Consider the following 15317-nt stretch of genomic DNA (forward strand, 5'->3'; position numbering starts at 1 on the left):
TAGGGAAAGGGGAACCAAGTCAGAAGGCTTCCAGCAGGTCTAAGATGCAGCTGAAATCCTCCAACCAGCATAGAATCTGATGTGTTGGAAGGAATTCTGACATGACAAAAACCAATTTAGTGCACAAGATTTGACCTACAATCTGTTATGGAGCAATTATGCCACTATGACACAAGGGAATTCACACTTTACTATTCAAGTTGGCATTTAAGACTCAACATCAAGTTCTTTAATACTGTAAGTTTTTCCACTGAATGAAACTCCTCCTGAGTAAAAGGTTTAAGCGCCATCAGCACAGCTGGCCTCATTTCCAGACGCCTCTGGAATTCTTTCGTGAGTTGGTAAACTGTTCATTTTAAGACTTGTTCATTTGTTTTGAGAAAAAGTGCTCGGCCACTGTGATTTCTGACTAAACAATTAAAGCCTATGTCACATCAGGATCCAGGACTCTCCAAAGTGCTCCTCCATCTCAACACAAACCACATTAACAGCACTGAAATGCAGCCTCTTTCCTAGAAAACAGACGAGTATGGAACTTTGTTCAAATCCCTTGCTTTGTGTTTCATGTTCATCTTGCAGAAGTTCAGCAAGTGATAGTGACTGTTGTGCTGGCTGCACTTGCTTCACCGCTTTCTGTTTGTGTCGCAAATGCAGCATGAGTTGATCATTGTGCTTCAGCTTCTTTGTTACCTTTGTAGGTTCTGTATTTTTAAGGCATTACCCAATATCCCTACAAATATTTGGATCACCTTATCAGCTTTTTTCTTAGACCTACCTCCTAGCTTCACTATCTGTTTTACTGCCTACATCCTCACGCTCACTCAGCTACGGCCTTACATAGTAATGGCTGGAAGGACCCTTTAGCTGGTTGTGTCCAGTCATATTGTGTCAGTTTCAAAACTGACTCTGAAGGTGAGAATATTGGATTACGATGCAGCTAACTAATACTACTAATAAATACGAATTATGTTAATTATTATCAGGCAGCAACTTGTGGGGAGGGGAGGATATAGGATGCAGTAGGGGGAGTCATCCATGCTCACCCATAGTGCCGGGTCTGCATAGAACAGAGCAGCCATTAGATCGTAGTGATGTATAAAACCTGTGGACACTTTGGGGAATATGAGTGACGTACAGGTCCTGTATGTGCTGTATTTGCATTTTGTGTTTTTTCTATGTGCGTATAAAACGTGTGTCCATGTGGATGTGCATGCACAGATGTGTGGGTGAGTCTTTTAGGTGTCATATATAATATCCATCATCCTATCTGCCAGTGGCACAGAGAGAATTCATGATCACTGGTCTCCAAATCCCCTTTGAGATTGAATCGACTCGTTTGGTGCGCTTGGAGGAAATGTGTACGGTTGGAATGCAGAAGCTCTCTTCCCGTGACGCTGCTCTTCAGTAACACATTATAGTTTGATCTTGAGCTCTTTGGCCTGACTAATTCGCTATAGGGTTTGTGATGCAACAGTTACCAACCGCAACCTACCACTTACTGCAGTGATGTTTGTTTGTAGAAAGCGCTTTAGATGCCTGTTGATGGCGTATATTTGTAAGTGAACAGCATAGCATGTACCTTATATGTGTTTGTATATGTGCCGGTTGAAATAGCAGCTTGTATTTTCCAGCTGTAGTATTTGTCTGTGACACCCTGTGTATGTGTGGGTGTCTGTGTTTGTGTGTAATTTAATGGTTTCTTTGTGTGTAGCTGCCCGCATGTTTGCAGTGTGTGAGCATATATGAGCAACTTTGTGTCAGTGTGCTTATTTGTACTTACATGTATGTGAAAGCAGTGAGGCTTAATCCATCCCAGAGGAGTGCTTAGTGAGGGATGCGCTGTTTCTGCAGCACAGCTATCAAGGCCCTGCACGCAGTATTCAATGGCATTTTTACTGATGGCTTTTATGGGTCGCAGCGGAGCTGCCAATGAGCAGCCTTGACACCAAAATGATGAAACTATGACATGATATCAAGCCGGTGTCACAGTAGGTGCTGCTAGAGTTAGAGAAGCAGGTCGCTGTAGCTACTGTTAAAGGGAATGTGCCAAATTGAATTATAGGTTGAAAACTGTATATGCATGACTTTGGACTTTACAGGCAACCTGGGCAAGCATCAGAATGAAATATAGTATGTTTAACATTCATATATGATTAAATGTCGGTTCAGTTCCTGTAATTTCCGTTTCCCATCTTTATTCAGTCATACATGTTTCAATAGAAGTCCGTATTACATTTCTTTGGTGTTGAAATTGCACAACAGGGAGCACTCGGTTTGATGGCTTTTTGGTGAGAACTACATATTGTTTTCTTTACTTTGCTGTTTCCAAGCAACATCTCTGAAGTTGTGAGGGAAACAGCACTAATAAGCTACCTCATTAGGGCTGGTGCATGGTAGGCCTTACAGTTTGTGCTGTCAACTCTGTGGGTTAGCGTGCAGACTTCAAAAGACAGCTGCAAATACAGCCCATACACACAGGAGCGCTAATTTACTTTAGAAATTGGTAAACAAACTATTCTATCAACCCACATTTCTTTCTCAGTTGAAGGTGCGCTGGTGGAACCTACTAACTAGGTTCTGTCTGAAGTGGCTCCAGCATTATGACAAAATACGTGTCCATCCTCTTGCTGGTGAGAACGTAGCACATAAAAGGCTCATTATTCAGGAGTTAATTTGGCAGGGTTTTCTCACCCTAAGGCTGTGCCAAACCACAGACTCACTCCCTCATTGCCACTCCTACCACTGATCCCTTACTGTACACAGGATGGAAAGACGCCCTTAGCACACCTATACACAAAAGGCCAAACATATACTCACACACACCGCCTTGTGTCAGTATTTGGACCCCATGAATATAGTAAAACAAGCACAGACACACACACACATACTCACCATCTCATTAATGCAAACACAACCCTAGTTAGTTCCCTATATGTAATAAATTGGATTAAATTCCACTGGCTAAGCACTGTGATCTCTTAGGGTTAATTAATTTCATTCCATTCTGTCTGTGTTTTTTATGCTTGAACACATGCTGACACTGTTATTGTGTGGCATCCTGCTCATTGGAGAAGTATAATAGGCTCGTGAAGGAGGGAGAGGAAGCCACAATGTTTGGTATTCCGGCTACAAAGTGATTTTGATTCTTTCTTTCTTTCTTTTGACAAGGAAGTACGCTACAGTAGCTAGCTCTAATACGGTGGATCCTTCCCCTCCTCACAGCTTCTCTCTAGCTCTTATCTTCCCCTCCAAATGAGAAAACCTGGATGGCTTCTCAGGGCCCTAGTTTCTGCCTGGATGCTATCTCATTTGGTTTTAATATATTTATCCATTCATTATTGTTCCTTTTTATCGGCTCGCTAATATTGTTCATAATTTGTCCTTATCTCCAAGCCTGACAGTCAAATTTACACTCCGGCTCAGCAGACAGATGGAGAAATGACCCTTTTCCAACCCCTCCTTCCTTAACCCCTCTCCCCTCTTCATTCCTCTCTTCCTCTCCAAACTCCAATGAAACATGACTGACAGCCCGCTGTATAAGTAGTTGTCATAGCAACCTCCCCCATCCTTCTGACAAGTGCTTTTTCTCTATAGCACACTCTCTTCCTCTGTCACAATATCTCTCTCCCACCTTCCATCCCCACTCCCTTGCTGTTGCAACGATTGAGAAAGAGACAGAGAAAGAAAGATTTGAAAACCAGAGAGCACCTAAGGCAGTTGGTGTGCTTTCTTTCGCCGCATCACCCCCACTCCCGTTACTCCCCCTCTCAGTCTACTCCCACCCTTCCCTTTTCTCACCCTCCCCACCCTTGACAATGATTTACCAACTCCTATGGTGTACATCTTTCATTCATCCTGTCTTATCAAGAAGTACAGGACTGTATGCACATCAACTTACAGTATGGGCACATCGTTCTCACTCTCCTAAACATTCACTCTTACCTACTCTCTCTCTCGCATTCTTCCTCTACGTCTGCTTCCCCTAGCTCTCTCCTTTTCTTTCTTTCTCTTGTTGCTCTAAAAACTCCTACTCTGCCCCAGTCTCATTTCACTGTCAAAATCCTCAACAGTCTGCAGAGTAATCATTGGGCATACAGTAAAACGTCTCCAGTATGCTGGACTGTGCTGCAGAAAGTATATACAGTATGCTGTGCGGAGCAGCAGATCCTTCAAGCTTCCAGTGGAATTAAACATTATGTAACCAAAGAAGGTATTGTGCAGAGATTTAGAGCACATTTATAGGGAAGGAATTACAGTGGTATTGTTTGTGATGTGCATGCTGTAATGCAGAATCACTAACTGAGATATGAAATATTGCTGATATAATTTGCTTTTGCCTAGTGACTTGAAGACCTCACACAAGCTCAATGCGCTCATACTGAAAAGCTTATATTGATTAGAAAGGGCCCAAATGGACCCAGCAATCTTCAGTATGTATAACCAGGCAGCACATTGCTATTTCATTATTCTGGAGTTTAATTGCCAATGCATTTATTCCAAACAAGCGTCTGTTTAGTAACTCAGAGTAAATTAAACATGATGGGGGTGAAATTCAGGATAGCAGTGGTGTGTCACAATGAAGTTGCGTACAGTACTCTACCACAGCTGTAAATGCATCTTAATACCAGCATGCTGCACAGCTAACTTGCTGGTGGTTATTAGACCCCTGAATTGTTTAGGTGATAACTTTTCACTTTAAACACTACAAAGCAGAGAGTTGCTATAATTTAGCATGATATTCATGTCGACTAGGCTCTGTTGTGATGTGAGCGAGAAAAAACAGCTCATAATTTCTTGCCTTATTTTGTATTCATTTATGCAGGAGATGCCATTTACCACAGGTGAGTAGCTGTAACAGAAAGATGATTCAGCTGTTTTTAAAGGCTGCAAAAGAGAAAAGAGCCATCCAAAAACAGCATTTGCTACTAATCATGTTTTAACCTCTCGGTTTTGCAGAATGTTTCAGGGTTGCGTGTGACTGACAGTTCAACTCACTGAGCTAAAAACAAGATTCAATCAGAAATGGTCTTGTCATGACTTACTATTAATTATGTAAAACACACTTGACATTGGCTTAATGGGCCAGTTCAAAGTAGCTACCCTGTCCAATGAGTAAACCATCTTATATTATGCAGTGGGAAGAGCTTAAATGGAGTCGAGGCAAAACAGTGTTGTTTGGTGTTACCTGCATATAATGAAGGATTACATAATGTAGCTCTCGAGTGCGGGGGGTCAGTTCCCATACATATGGAATATGTCACTGGACAAAAAGATATTATACTGAGAAACACTGATGTGAAATTGAATTGCAGATCGAGGATGAATGATCTTGAGCTGTTCTACAGACTGAATTCATGTGAGTTTGGAAAAGTCTAGGTTTCTGCAGAAACTATCTTCCTCTTAGTTTTCCGTCCAGCACATGTAGCGAAAGCAGCACAAAAAGCAGAGCAGCATCTTCCGTTCTTCGTCTGTGTCTAGACACAGGGTGCCTTCAGGGCCAGTATCGAGTGTAGGTCACCCATGTTTTGGCAACGCACCGAGCCCAATGCAGAGTCACTGTAGTAAGGCACATAAAAAGTAAAAGTAAAAATATGGTTCGCAAACCATTACACGCCCTGTGTAGACAGCTTAATTGAATAAAATAGAAGCGTATAAGTTATGAGATGCGTATGCATATGACGTGGTTGTGAGACTCCAAATCTTTTGTCTATATTAAATATTAGACAGCACTTGTCTAAAGAATAGCTACCCTAAAGAAAAAGTAATTGTAGCTATAGGATGGTTAACAGTGGGACATGCAGCTTGTCACGTGTCTACTACATGTGTGGTCATGGTGGGGAGTCTGCCGTCTGTAATCCTCTGTTTCAGGGTGTGAGCAGATATCCTAGTTAAACATGCAATTTTTTCTCTCCCTTCTCCGTCTTTCCCTCGGCCTTAAGATATGTATAAATGACTGTAGGTGTTTTGTACTCTATATGTGTGTGCTGCAGTGTTGTAGATAAATGAGATAATGTTTCTATTGGCAATGAACACAACACCTGAATTCCCAAGGTAGCATTTTAGTTCAGAGCAGCCACAGCAGAATCCTAGACGGTGGAACAGATCTCCTAGATGATCTGTTTTCATGCGTTGTTAGCTTGTTTTCTAAGCACATGCACTCCATCTCTCTCTCAGCCACAGATGAGAAACTCCTACTAAACACTGCTGTAAATATAAAATTCATATAAAGACACATCATTCTTACATTCCAGTCAACTCCTGCATGTGTGTATAGATTACTACCTCCTTCAGACATAATGACAAAAGCCAACAGACTGAGCATCCAGTGTGTAATGCTTTTCTGTAGCTCACTGTGAACCAAGGATGTGATATATAGTGGCCAATGGTCCTGTTATACTTGGAGTCTTATAAATATTGTTCCATTCAGCTGGATGTGACATGTAAGTTAGCAATCTTTCAGCTGAAGGATGGATGCTGTGTCGTATTTTAAGACACGCCACATGCGAGCTGTTCATAGTGTGATCGTCAAAGTGCAGCTCATATGAAATTGATAAAGGTCATGCATTCATTCAAAACTTGTCAGATCCCATCATCTACTTGAAGAAGGGAGTTGCAGCCAAAGTAGGGGCAGGAGGAACGCAAAGGGCAACTGTAGGATGCATGGGTGGTCCTGTGTGCGTGGCTCTTCAGCTGTATACAGGAGCGTATATGAGATGTGGTCCGGCGGCATTCAGGGAAATTTATGCAGTCCAGCCCCTCCCCCTCTCCTCGACTCATCTCCCACATCCAACCTCAGAATTTATATTCTCCCTCCAGCAAAAGGAAGGACCATCTTGGCCTTTCATTTTCCAGTTCAGGGCTTTCCTTTTTTTGCAGATAAATGCTCTCCAATCCACCCTGACAGATGTCACATTGCATCACTTCCATTTTGATACATAGGCTCTGATCCTGCCACTTGCAATAAGGAGCCAGCACCAGGGACACCCCTCCCTAGACAACACTCTGACATGGGTGATTATTTTAAAGGTGCATCATTGGTGGTGCTGAGTGCTGAAACCCTAGCTGTACGCTGTGCCCGCATACACTCGCTGCCATGCCTGCTGCAGGAATGTGGGTATTAGCGTGTGTCTGGGTCAGGGAACGACAACAACACGACGCACTCAGTAGTCGTCACACGTCACTCTGACACTGTGCAATACCTCTGGCAGTGATTTATGCCGCTCTCAACCTCTTCACAGCAGCGGCCGCTAGTTCTGTCTCTCACTCAGTCTCTCCACTATGACTTCACAGGTCAGAGTTGGAGAAACAATCTGTATAAAGGGAAGGCTTTTTGCCAGCAGAGACATGCTGCATTTTAGCATTAATCATACAAGGCCAGTACATCAGTAAACACAGTGTGTCAGGTCAAGGTATAGATCAGATCCCACAGCATTTAACAGGACTCAATAGCATACACGCTATCTATTGAAAAGTCAGCGTTATTCATGGCATGTCTCCCAGCCTCCGTTGCTCGCAGGAGAGACACACCATTGTTCACTGAAGAGCATACTGAAATATTTCTCTGGCTACACAAAAAACACTGGATCAGCAGCAATTAGTAGAGTAAGAGAGAGATAAAGAGAGGAAAGGAGGCGGTTGAAAAAGAATGGGGGGGGATCAGCAAGAGGAAAGAAAAGCAGAAAAAAGAGAGATGAATAGAGAGGAAAGAGAGGAAGACCAAGGGAGAGAGTGGGTAAAAGTGTGTGTGAGAGAGAGAGGGCGGGAGAGTGAGTTTACAGCTAGTACAGTGTGGTGTGTAGGAGGCTGGAGCAGCCTGGAGCCCCTGGTGCTTTTAAAGGACCAAAGGCTTGCTCATTGTCTTGGATGCCTGTGTGTGTGTGTGTGTGTGTGTGTGTGTCTTTGTGTGTATGCGCGTGAAACCTCTTCATTAGTCTTCCCATTGCTCTTCCCTCCAGCTCCTGACCACTCACTTACCCCCAGCAGCTAAACTATATGTGCCCATATGGGACTAAATCCAGTTATGCTATTAAAATGATCAGTCTTAGAAAAGAGATAATACAATGTGACTTAAGCTGAACCAGTGCTAAATAAACTAGACAGATACTCTACTACACCAAGGCTCTGTGAAACTGTTTGTTTCTGTGGAAAAATAGACGTCTTCTTGAATTATACCCTGTTTCACCAACAATGAGGTTTCACTACTGTATGTTCTGAAATTGGCTTCATAATTGAGGTCAAAGTTATAATTTAACCTTTTGTCTCGCTGTTTGTTCCAGAAGACAGGAAGTTGTTTGTTGGGATGCTGAACAAACAACAGACCGAGGAGGATGTTTACCGCCTCTTCGAACCCTACGGAGTCATCGAGGAGTGCACGGTCCTAAGAGGTCCTGACGGAAACAGCAAAGGTAGGAGCCATGATATAGTTGTCAGCATTATTTAGGTCACTGGTAGAGAAGTGACAGTATGTGTGAGTGCCTATGTCAGCTGGGGCATGGAAAATATATATGACATATGCGTCCAGATATGGGTCATGGGTCATAATTACAGACATTTTTACCCTGCACTGTTTGATGTGCTAGTCGGCTGCAGGCAGTGACAAAAAGGTTAAACCTAATGTATCAAATATAGTTTGATTATATTGATTGATTGTCTAACTTTCATAATTAGGAACTGTGTGAGACATTAAGTGGATAATTAGTTGGGTTGACTTTTGTTCAATTTGTAGAGAAATTATCGTAATTTTTTTGTAGCAACAGACCCTAAAAAAATTTGTATTTTAATATGCAATAAAATCCAAAGGCCAGATACAAATCCAGGACTCTCCACTCATAGTAGTCACCAGCAACAAGATACCCAGTGTTTTCACTAAGTGTAATCTCATCAAATACAGCAATGGTTAAAACAAGTGCGGGCATTTCATTTTAAAAATGCTGACTTTGCCATCACAAACTCTTCCTCAGCATATATTTTGTTTAAAAAAAACCCTCCTCTACAGTATGTAACAAAGCCATCATTTCTATTCTGTCACTGTCCTCATTTTTTTGTGAGGGTTAATCTGAAGCATTTTTTTCCTATGGATGTACTGCAGGCCGTTACTTGGGTACTGTAGTGTTGATATCTTGCAGGTCTTTTTAAGACAGCCAAAAAACTTCTGGGGACATCAATTCCCTCTGACATGCAGCAAAGAGCAGAGGGACTAGTGGTTTTTCATGTCTCCAAAGCCTATTCCCCAGCCAGCGCTTATGGAAATTGTTGTGGAATTATATCTAAGGGGTTTGAAGCCAGAGCGTTCTGACTCTGCAGAGGTTTGGAGGAAGAGAAGGGAAAGATGGATGTCAAAACAATTCAAGTGTCCCCACTGTGAGGATGGGGGCAGCCAAGGGAAGTTGCATTCCTCTTTGCGGCTCTGCAATATTTGTGCTCTTTAAAAGTCAATTCATGAGGGTGATACACTCAAAACGTCAGACTCAAAACATTACTATCATATTCATCTGTGAACTTTGTATTAGTCTGTAATATTCTTTTTTTTATTATTATTATTTTAAAAACCCAAATCAATAAAATATCCCCGTCCCTTTCTGGCAAAAAACGGATGTGTTTTGCGCTTCGCCATCACAAACTCCTGTTTGTACAGGAATGTGAAACAGTACTAATACTGTAAGTTTAATAGTAGAATATTTTATACTCTCTAGTTATTCAATTTCATTTTAACACTCCTCTTTGTTTTATTTCAGTAAGGTAAAGGCAATGCATGGCTTGCAAAATATATTAAGAGTTAAATGCATAATTATAACAGCAAATAGTTTGTACCACTGTAGCAAAGTCCTTGTACAGGTCATGCCGAGCTCTAGCTCTTTTCAATCCATATCTCAGTGGGGGGTAGTGGTTTGACAGCTGAATGGGCATCTTGATTGGCTGGTGTCCACAGGGGTTAGCCCATTAAGAGTGGAAGAATGGCAGGGCGGCTGGGTCAAGCAGGATAGATGATAAGAAGAATAAAGTATGAAAGATTAAATAAGAATAGAAAAGAAACTTAAAATGAAATGAAATTAGGTGAAATAGGGTATAATTATAGGAGGGCATGGTGGCTCAGTAGTTAGTGCTGCTGCCTCACTGAAACAGACCCATGTACAGTCCTCATATGTTTCTGAGAGTTTAGGGGTGTGATAAACTCACACCAGAGATATGCAAAAAAACACTGGATTGTGTGCTGCATAATCTGCACATTGAGAATGTCATTGTTATGTAGCTGTGTGAGTGGACATCGATTTTTGTGTGGAGAAATAGGGACACCTTACTAGTCCTGGAAATGGATTACAATATGTTTCTGAATTTTTTGTCAAGTCATGCAGTTTGTGCCCCAGTACTGAGAACTGGAGTCTTTCTGAAGGAGACAAAGTGTACAGCTTTGAATCAATTTGTATAAAAAAATGAGCAGCTCACTTTATGAGCCCACAAAAAGCTATCTTCAACTGGTTTTCACTGTATCTACTCCTCACAGTATTGCTCAAGGACATTAGGGCCTAGAGTGTTGGCTCTGTGGTTTCTGGCCTTTGGACTGACATCTTCATATTCACAGATATTGATCAGAACATCCTGTTGTGGGAATTATAAAGTTCTCAAATGGAGTGGAGTTTAGCCACTTTAGCTAGTATTTAATATGCACAGACAGGCATGTGGTGCTAAATAGCATGCTTTTCTGCTTCATCAGTGCAATCTTTAGCCTGCAGCTTCTGCCTGCTTGTCTGCCTGCCTAATGCCGGGAGTGGGGCAGCCTACTGTGCAATGAGAGCATCTCACTGCACAGTGTTTTCTGTGGTGTCAAATATAATTCAACACCCTTTATTAATATACTGTAGGCTTTTAAACTCACTCGATTGATTACATTCACAGTATATATATTCTGTGTGTGTGTGTGTGTGTGTGTTCTCTCTTCTAGGTTGCGCCTTTGTCAAGTTCTCCACACATACTGAGGCTCAGTCTGCAATCAGTGCCCTCCACGGCAGCCAGACCATGCCAGTGAGTACAGCTCTCTACCTCACATATAAAAACACAGAAACATATACACGCAACGCAGCATCCATCATCGCATACAGAAGTGCACACAGACCAATGGCCGCAATACTTTTGTGCAGTCCACCTCTCTTGATGAAGAGGTGTAAACTCTTACTTTTACATTTAACGCCAACTTCAAGGTTTCAATCTACTTACAGAAAGTGCTACAATCCTCATAAAGATCCCAGATTTACAAACAGACACAACCAGAAATAGCCTTCTGTCTCTTTAATTAAGATTGTACTTCTTGAAAAAATCCAAATCTAATTCCCAGATAAAACTGTTTAGAATGATAATTGAATTTTGGGTGAGTCATCAATCAGTAGTTCTGCTTGCATAATCAGTGAATATAACTCCAGTGTGAGATTACATTTGCTCGTTATGTAAGCACACCGTGTCCTCTGAATTCTTTCTATATTGGATTTACTATGAGCACAGAAGCTGCACTGCTCATTTGTATGTGTCTCATGTTTAGGCATGGTCCCTGTATACCTGATGGTGTCAAAATAAAAGCTACTTACTCTACACTCTAGACCTGAATAGTTATTTGCCGTGACATCCAGCGAGCGGACAGAGAGTCACGTCCCACATTGTACAGTAGCTTGAAGTATACTGTGCTTTTATCCTCATTTTTGTTTCGATAGTTCTCGCCTCAGAGAAGCAAGGACCATGAACTTTCTCCCACCCTATCTCACAGATGTTGTGTTTCACTGTATGATTTCATTATTAATGGATGCCAATGTGTGGCTCAAGAGCGGAAAGCAGAGAGAAGCTCTAGAAGCCAGCTGTGCCTTTTTTGCGCAACCTCCGAGTCTATCTAAGTGCAAATGACTGCAGGTCATGAGGAAAGACTCTGGATGTCCATTCTCCATAGATACCCTCCTTCTCTGTTGCTCCATCCCCCTATCTCTGCTAGCTCTCTGCCCTCACTCGTCTCTGTTTGCCAGCCTCTCGGGATATTAGGCAATAGACTTGTTTACTCCACCTTTCACCACATTGGCTCCTGAATTATTCATCTAACTATAAGCAGGGGGCAGAAGGGAGGGGAGGAAGAGTTGGAAAGAGAGTGAGACACGGAGAGTGAGAGAGAGGCATAGGGAGAATGAGTGAATGGACAGGATTTATACCTCCTGCTCTGGTAAATTGATTATAGAAATCTGATCAGCATCTCATATCCTGTGGCTGCTGGAGGAGAGGGCACAGTGTGCCTGCCTCACTGAGATTAGTGGACCACCGGTGGACAATTACGCCTCAGCAGGATGGTGCTATTCAGAGCACAGTGTCCATCAATGTAGCAAAGATCCTGGAAAAGCCTTGCACCATACATCCTGTGTCCATTTGAGTTCATGTTGGTTGGAGTTGAGTCACAGCTGTAAATAGAAGTCATGTACATGTGCATCGATGTAATGTAATAACAGATCTTTCATTTCTAACACTTTGGGATGCATAAGAAAATAAGACATAAATAAAGAAGTGAAACAAAAGAAAAAAAGACATTTGACAGCTACTGAACCTTTAAGAGCATCCATTGCCTGGCAACTGTCATAACCTCATTTCTACTTCTCTAGGGCTAATAGACATGATTAATTGTTCTAATGAACTAAGACAAACAGAGCCAGCATATGTACATGTGTGCGCATATTAGCTGCTACACCAAGTCTGTGGCTGTTCTGTGGTTGTTGACTCAGAGAGATGACCATGAATAAAGCCGAGCCAATAGCGTCGCTAACTGAGGTGTTGAAGTGCATTGAATATTAACACTTCAACTAACTACAGCAGTTTGATAGATCTACTGCCAATCCCCCAAAGTATGAAGACTGGCTTCTTAGAGTTTATCAGTGTGCGCACACACGCACACATGAACGCATGAGTGTGCATATGTAAACATTTACAAACAGAAGCACTTTGTGACCAGCACATATGCATGAGCACACACACACAAGCACACGCACTCATATACACTCTTTCTATATTGCTCCTCTCTCTGTTTCACTGTCACATTATTTCATACAGCCACAGGCTGGGGTCAAAGGCTCCCTGACTGATCATATTTTCCAGCTCGGAGGACTTGAGTTGAATACATTTGTGTTATTCATGTAGAGGGGGAGTGAGCATTTTATATGTATTGTATGTGCAAGTTGGGAAGGAAAGACAAAATCTGCATAGTGTGTGTGCACGTGTGTGGAGATATGTGTACATAAATTTCAGTGCACGCAAAAAATATACTTATACGTGTGTAAGAGCATATATACTTTGAATACTAAATATTCATCTGTGTAGTAATGGACACCAAATGAAAAATTATCTGCCAATGGCTAACTACGACCTAATGTCACTGGATGAATGATGATAGTAAGATAGTGTAAGTGGATGAATTATAGGAGTGCATCTGCAGGTCACATGTAAGACCTTGGCTGGATCTCCATCACACCCTAACCCGTCATATTTCAAGCATGCATACCTCCGCCTCCCATACACACAACCACCATGCCTCAGCCTCCTTCGGCTATCACACACACACACACACAAACACACACACACACTGCCACAGTTCAGTATATGATGGATCAATTAAACATTTAAACGCTAGAGCTGTAAAGCAAATTGCTGGGATTCAGCAGGGCCGTGTAGGAAGTAAGTCCCGGGACAGAATTACACCGAGATGAGGGGGGTGTGGGTCAGGTCCATAGAGCCATGCTGATTTTTGCACAATCTACGGCAGCTCAGCCTGGGTTTGAATCTGTTTCAGCTGACACAGGGGCTAAGATAGAAACACTGGAGCAGAATGATGGAAGGATGAGATCAGAACATGGGAAAGCAAATGAGGTAAAGTTTTCATAGAAGAGACAGCTAGATGATTGAGAGTGAGGAGAACAGCAAAAAGAAGCATCCAAATGTGATTCCCCAGCTGATGAATCTCTATTACTTCAGACAGAGAACACACATACACACACAAGTGCAATGAGTGCCAGGATTTGATGCTCAACAAGTCAAGTTTTTTTAATGTACAGATCAATATGTCACTGCTTTAACTAATAATACAATTAAAGGTGAAAGGCAAAAAATGTCAGTATTTCACAAGGATGATTTCACAAGGATCTTTGTGTTGCTCCCATTAAACAACATTCTGCCTTTACATTTTTAAGTTAGTGTTTAAGACCTGTCATTTCCCCCAAGTTTTTTTCTCCCCAGGCAATTCACAATTTAATAACCAAATAGATTACGGTCATCCATTAGTTTACTAGCCAAGCTCAAAGAGGATGTGTGTTTATATGATTCCATGTGTGGTAATTTCTAATTAGTACAATAAACATGGAATGGTATCATGCAAAGGACATCAGTTATAAGCTATACACTGTAGCGTCAATATAGCACTCAGTGTGACTAAGGGAACTTTGTTATATTTTAAGATATGTGGAACTCGGCATAGCCTCAAAACAAACAAGAACAAATGCCAAATAGTGTCCAGATAAAATGCACGTTATGCACTGGAGTTGTTGAGGGAAATCTCTGGTCAAAGTAATTTTTAGTATTAAGTTGTAACTTCTTAAATATACTTTTTTTTTTTATCTGTGGTTAGCAATGTGGATGGAATATGATGCCATATGATGACAATTGTAGTGGCATTGCATTTAAATTAAAAGAGGCAGTTTATATCTTGCAGGAGGTGATGAAAAAATGTTGTAATAATGTTGCAATCACATTTATCAGAAAGACAGGATGGGGTTTTTTTTGTTGTTTGTTTTTAGTACTTGTATGGACTTGAATGGACTGAATCATAGTTTTTATGACTAACCCATGCAGACTGGGACACCCTTAAGGCCTTCAGCATGTGACACTATAAACACTACAGCTATTTACCATTACAGGACACAGTGATTCCTTCTAGCTTCACCCTACACTAATGCAAGCCGGCATATGTTTAAAGTAAAAGAAATATAGAAATGTGTAGCTGTGCATGCAGCTTGGACAAACACCAAGCCTCTTTGGCAATGAGAAAGACCTATAAAGAGGCTTACTTACATTTTGGTTCTGAATCTCTGTGGTGCCTTTTTTTTTTTATCATCCCTGTTTAACTCCCCTTCCTTCAGTGGCTCTCTAGGCAGCTGGGAGCCGCCTGGTGGGGGGATTCTGCTCACACTTGGCAGCTTAAAAATTTAATGAGACTTTTACTTCACACTTCATCCTCTTCTCTTTATAGAAATGGAGATTCTGCTCACTGATATCCTGACAGGCCTAACTGGGAAAACCTGGGAGATAAA

The 15317-nt window shown here is 41.7% G+C and overlaps 1 protein-coding gene across 1 annotated transcript in view; it reads left to right on the top strand.

The window, feature by feature from the left end:
- celf5a (cugbp, Elav-like family member 5a) overlaps nucleotides 1-15317 on the top strand; it is a 181898-nt gene that overhangs the window by 143300 nt on the left and 23281 nt on the right. The window contains exons 6-7 of the mRNA XM_038716210.1: nucleotides 8277-8405; nucleotides 10940-11019. Of these exons, the coding sequence (XP_038572138.1) occupies nucleotides 8277-8405; nucleotides 10940-11019 (209 nt within the window). The remainder of the gene's footprint in view (nucleotides 1-8276; nucleotides 8406-10939; nucleotides 11020-15317) is intronic.

The sequence above is a fragment of the Micropterus salmoides genome, unplaced genomic scaffold (genome assembly GCF_014851395.1).
Source record: "Micropterus salmoides isolate LMB-PRFRI ecotype aquatic unplaced genomic scaffold, ASM1485139v1 Ms_hic_scaffold_13, whole genome shotgun sequence".
Lineage (NCBI taxonomy): Eukaryota > Metazoa > Chordata > Actinopteri > Centrarchiformes > Centrarchidae > Micropterus > Micropterus salmoides.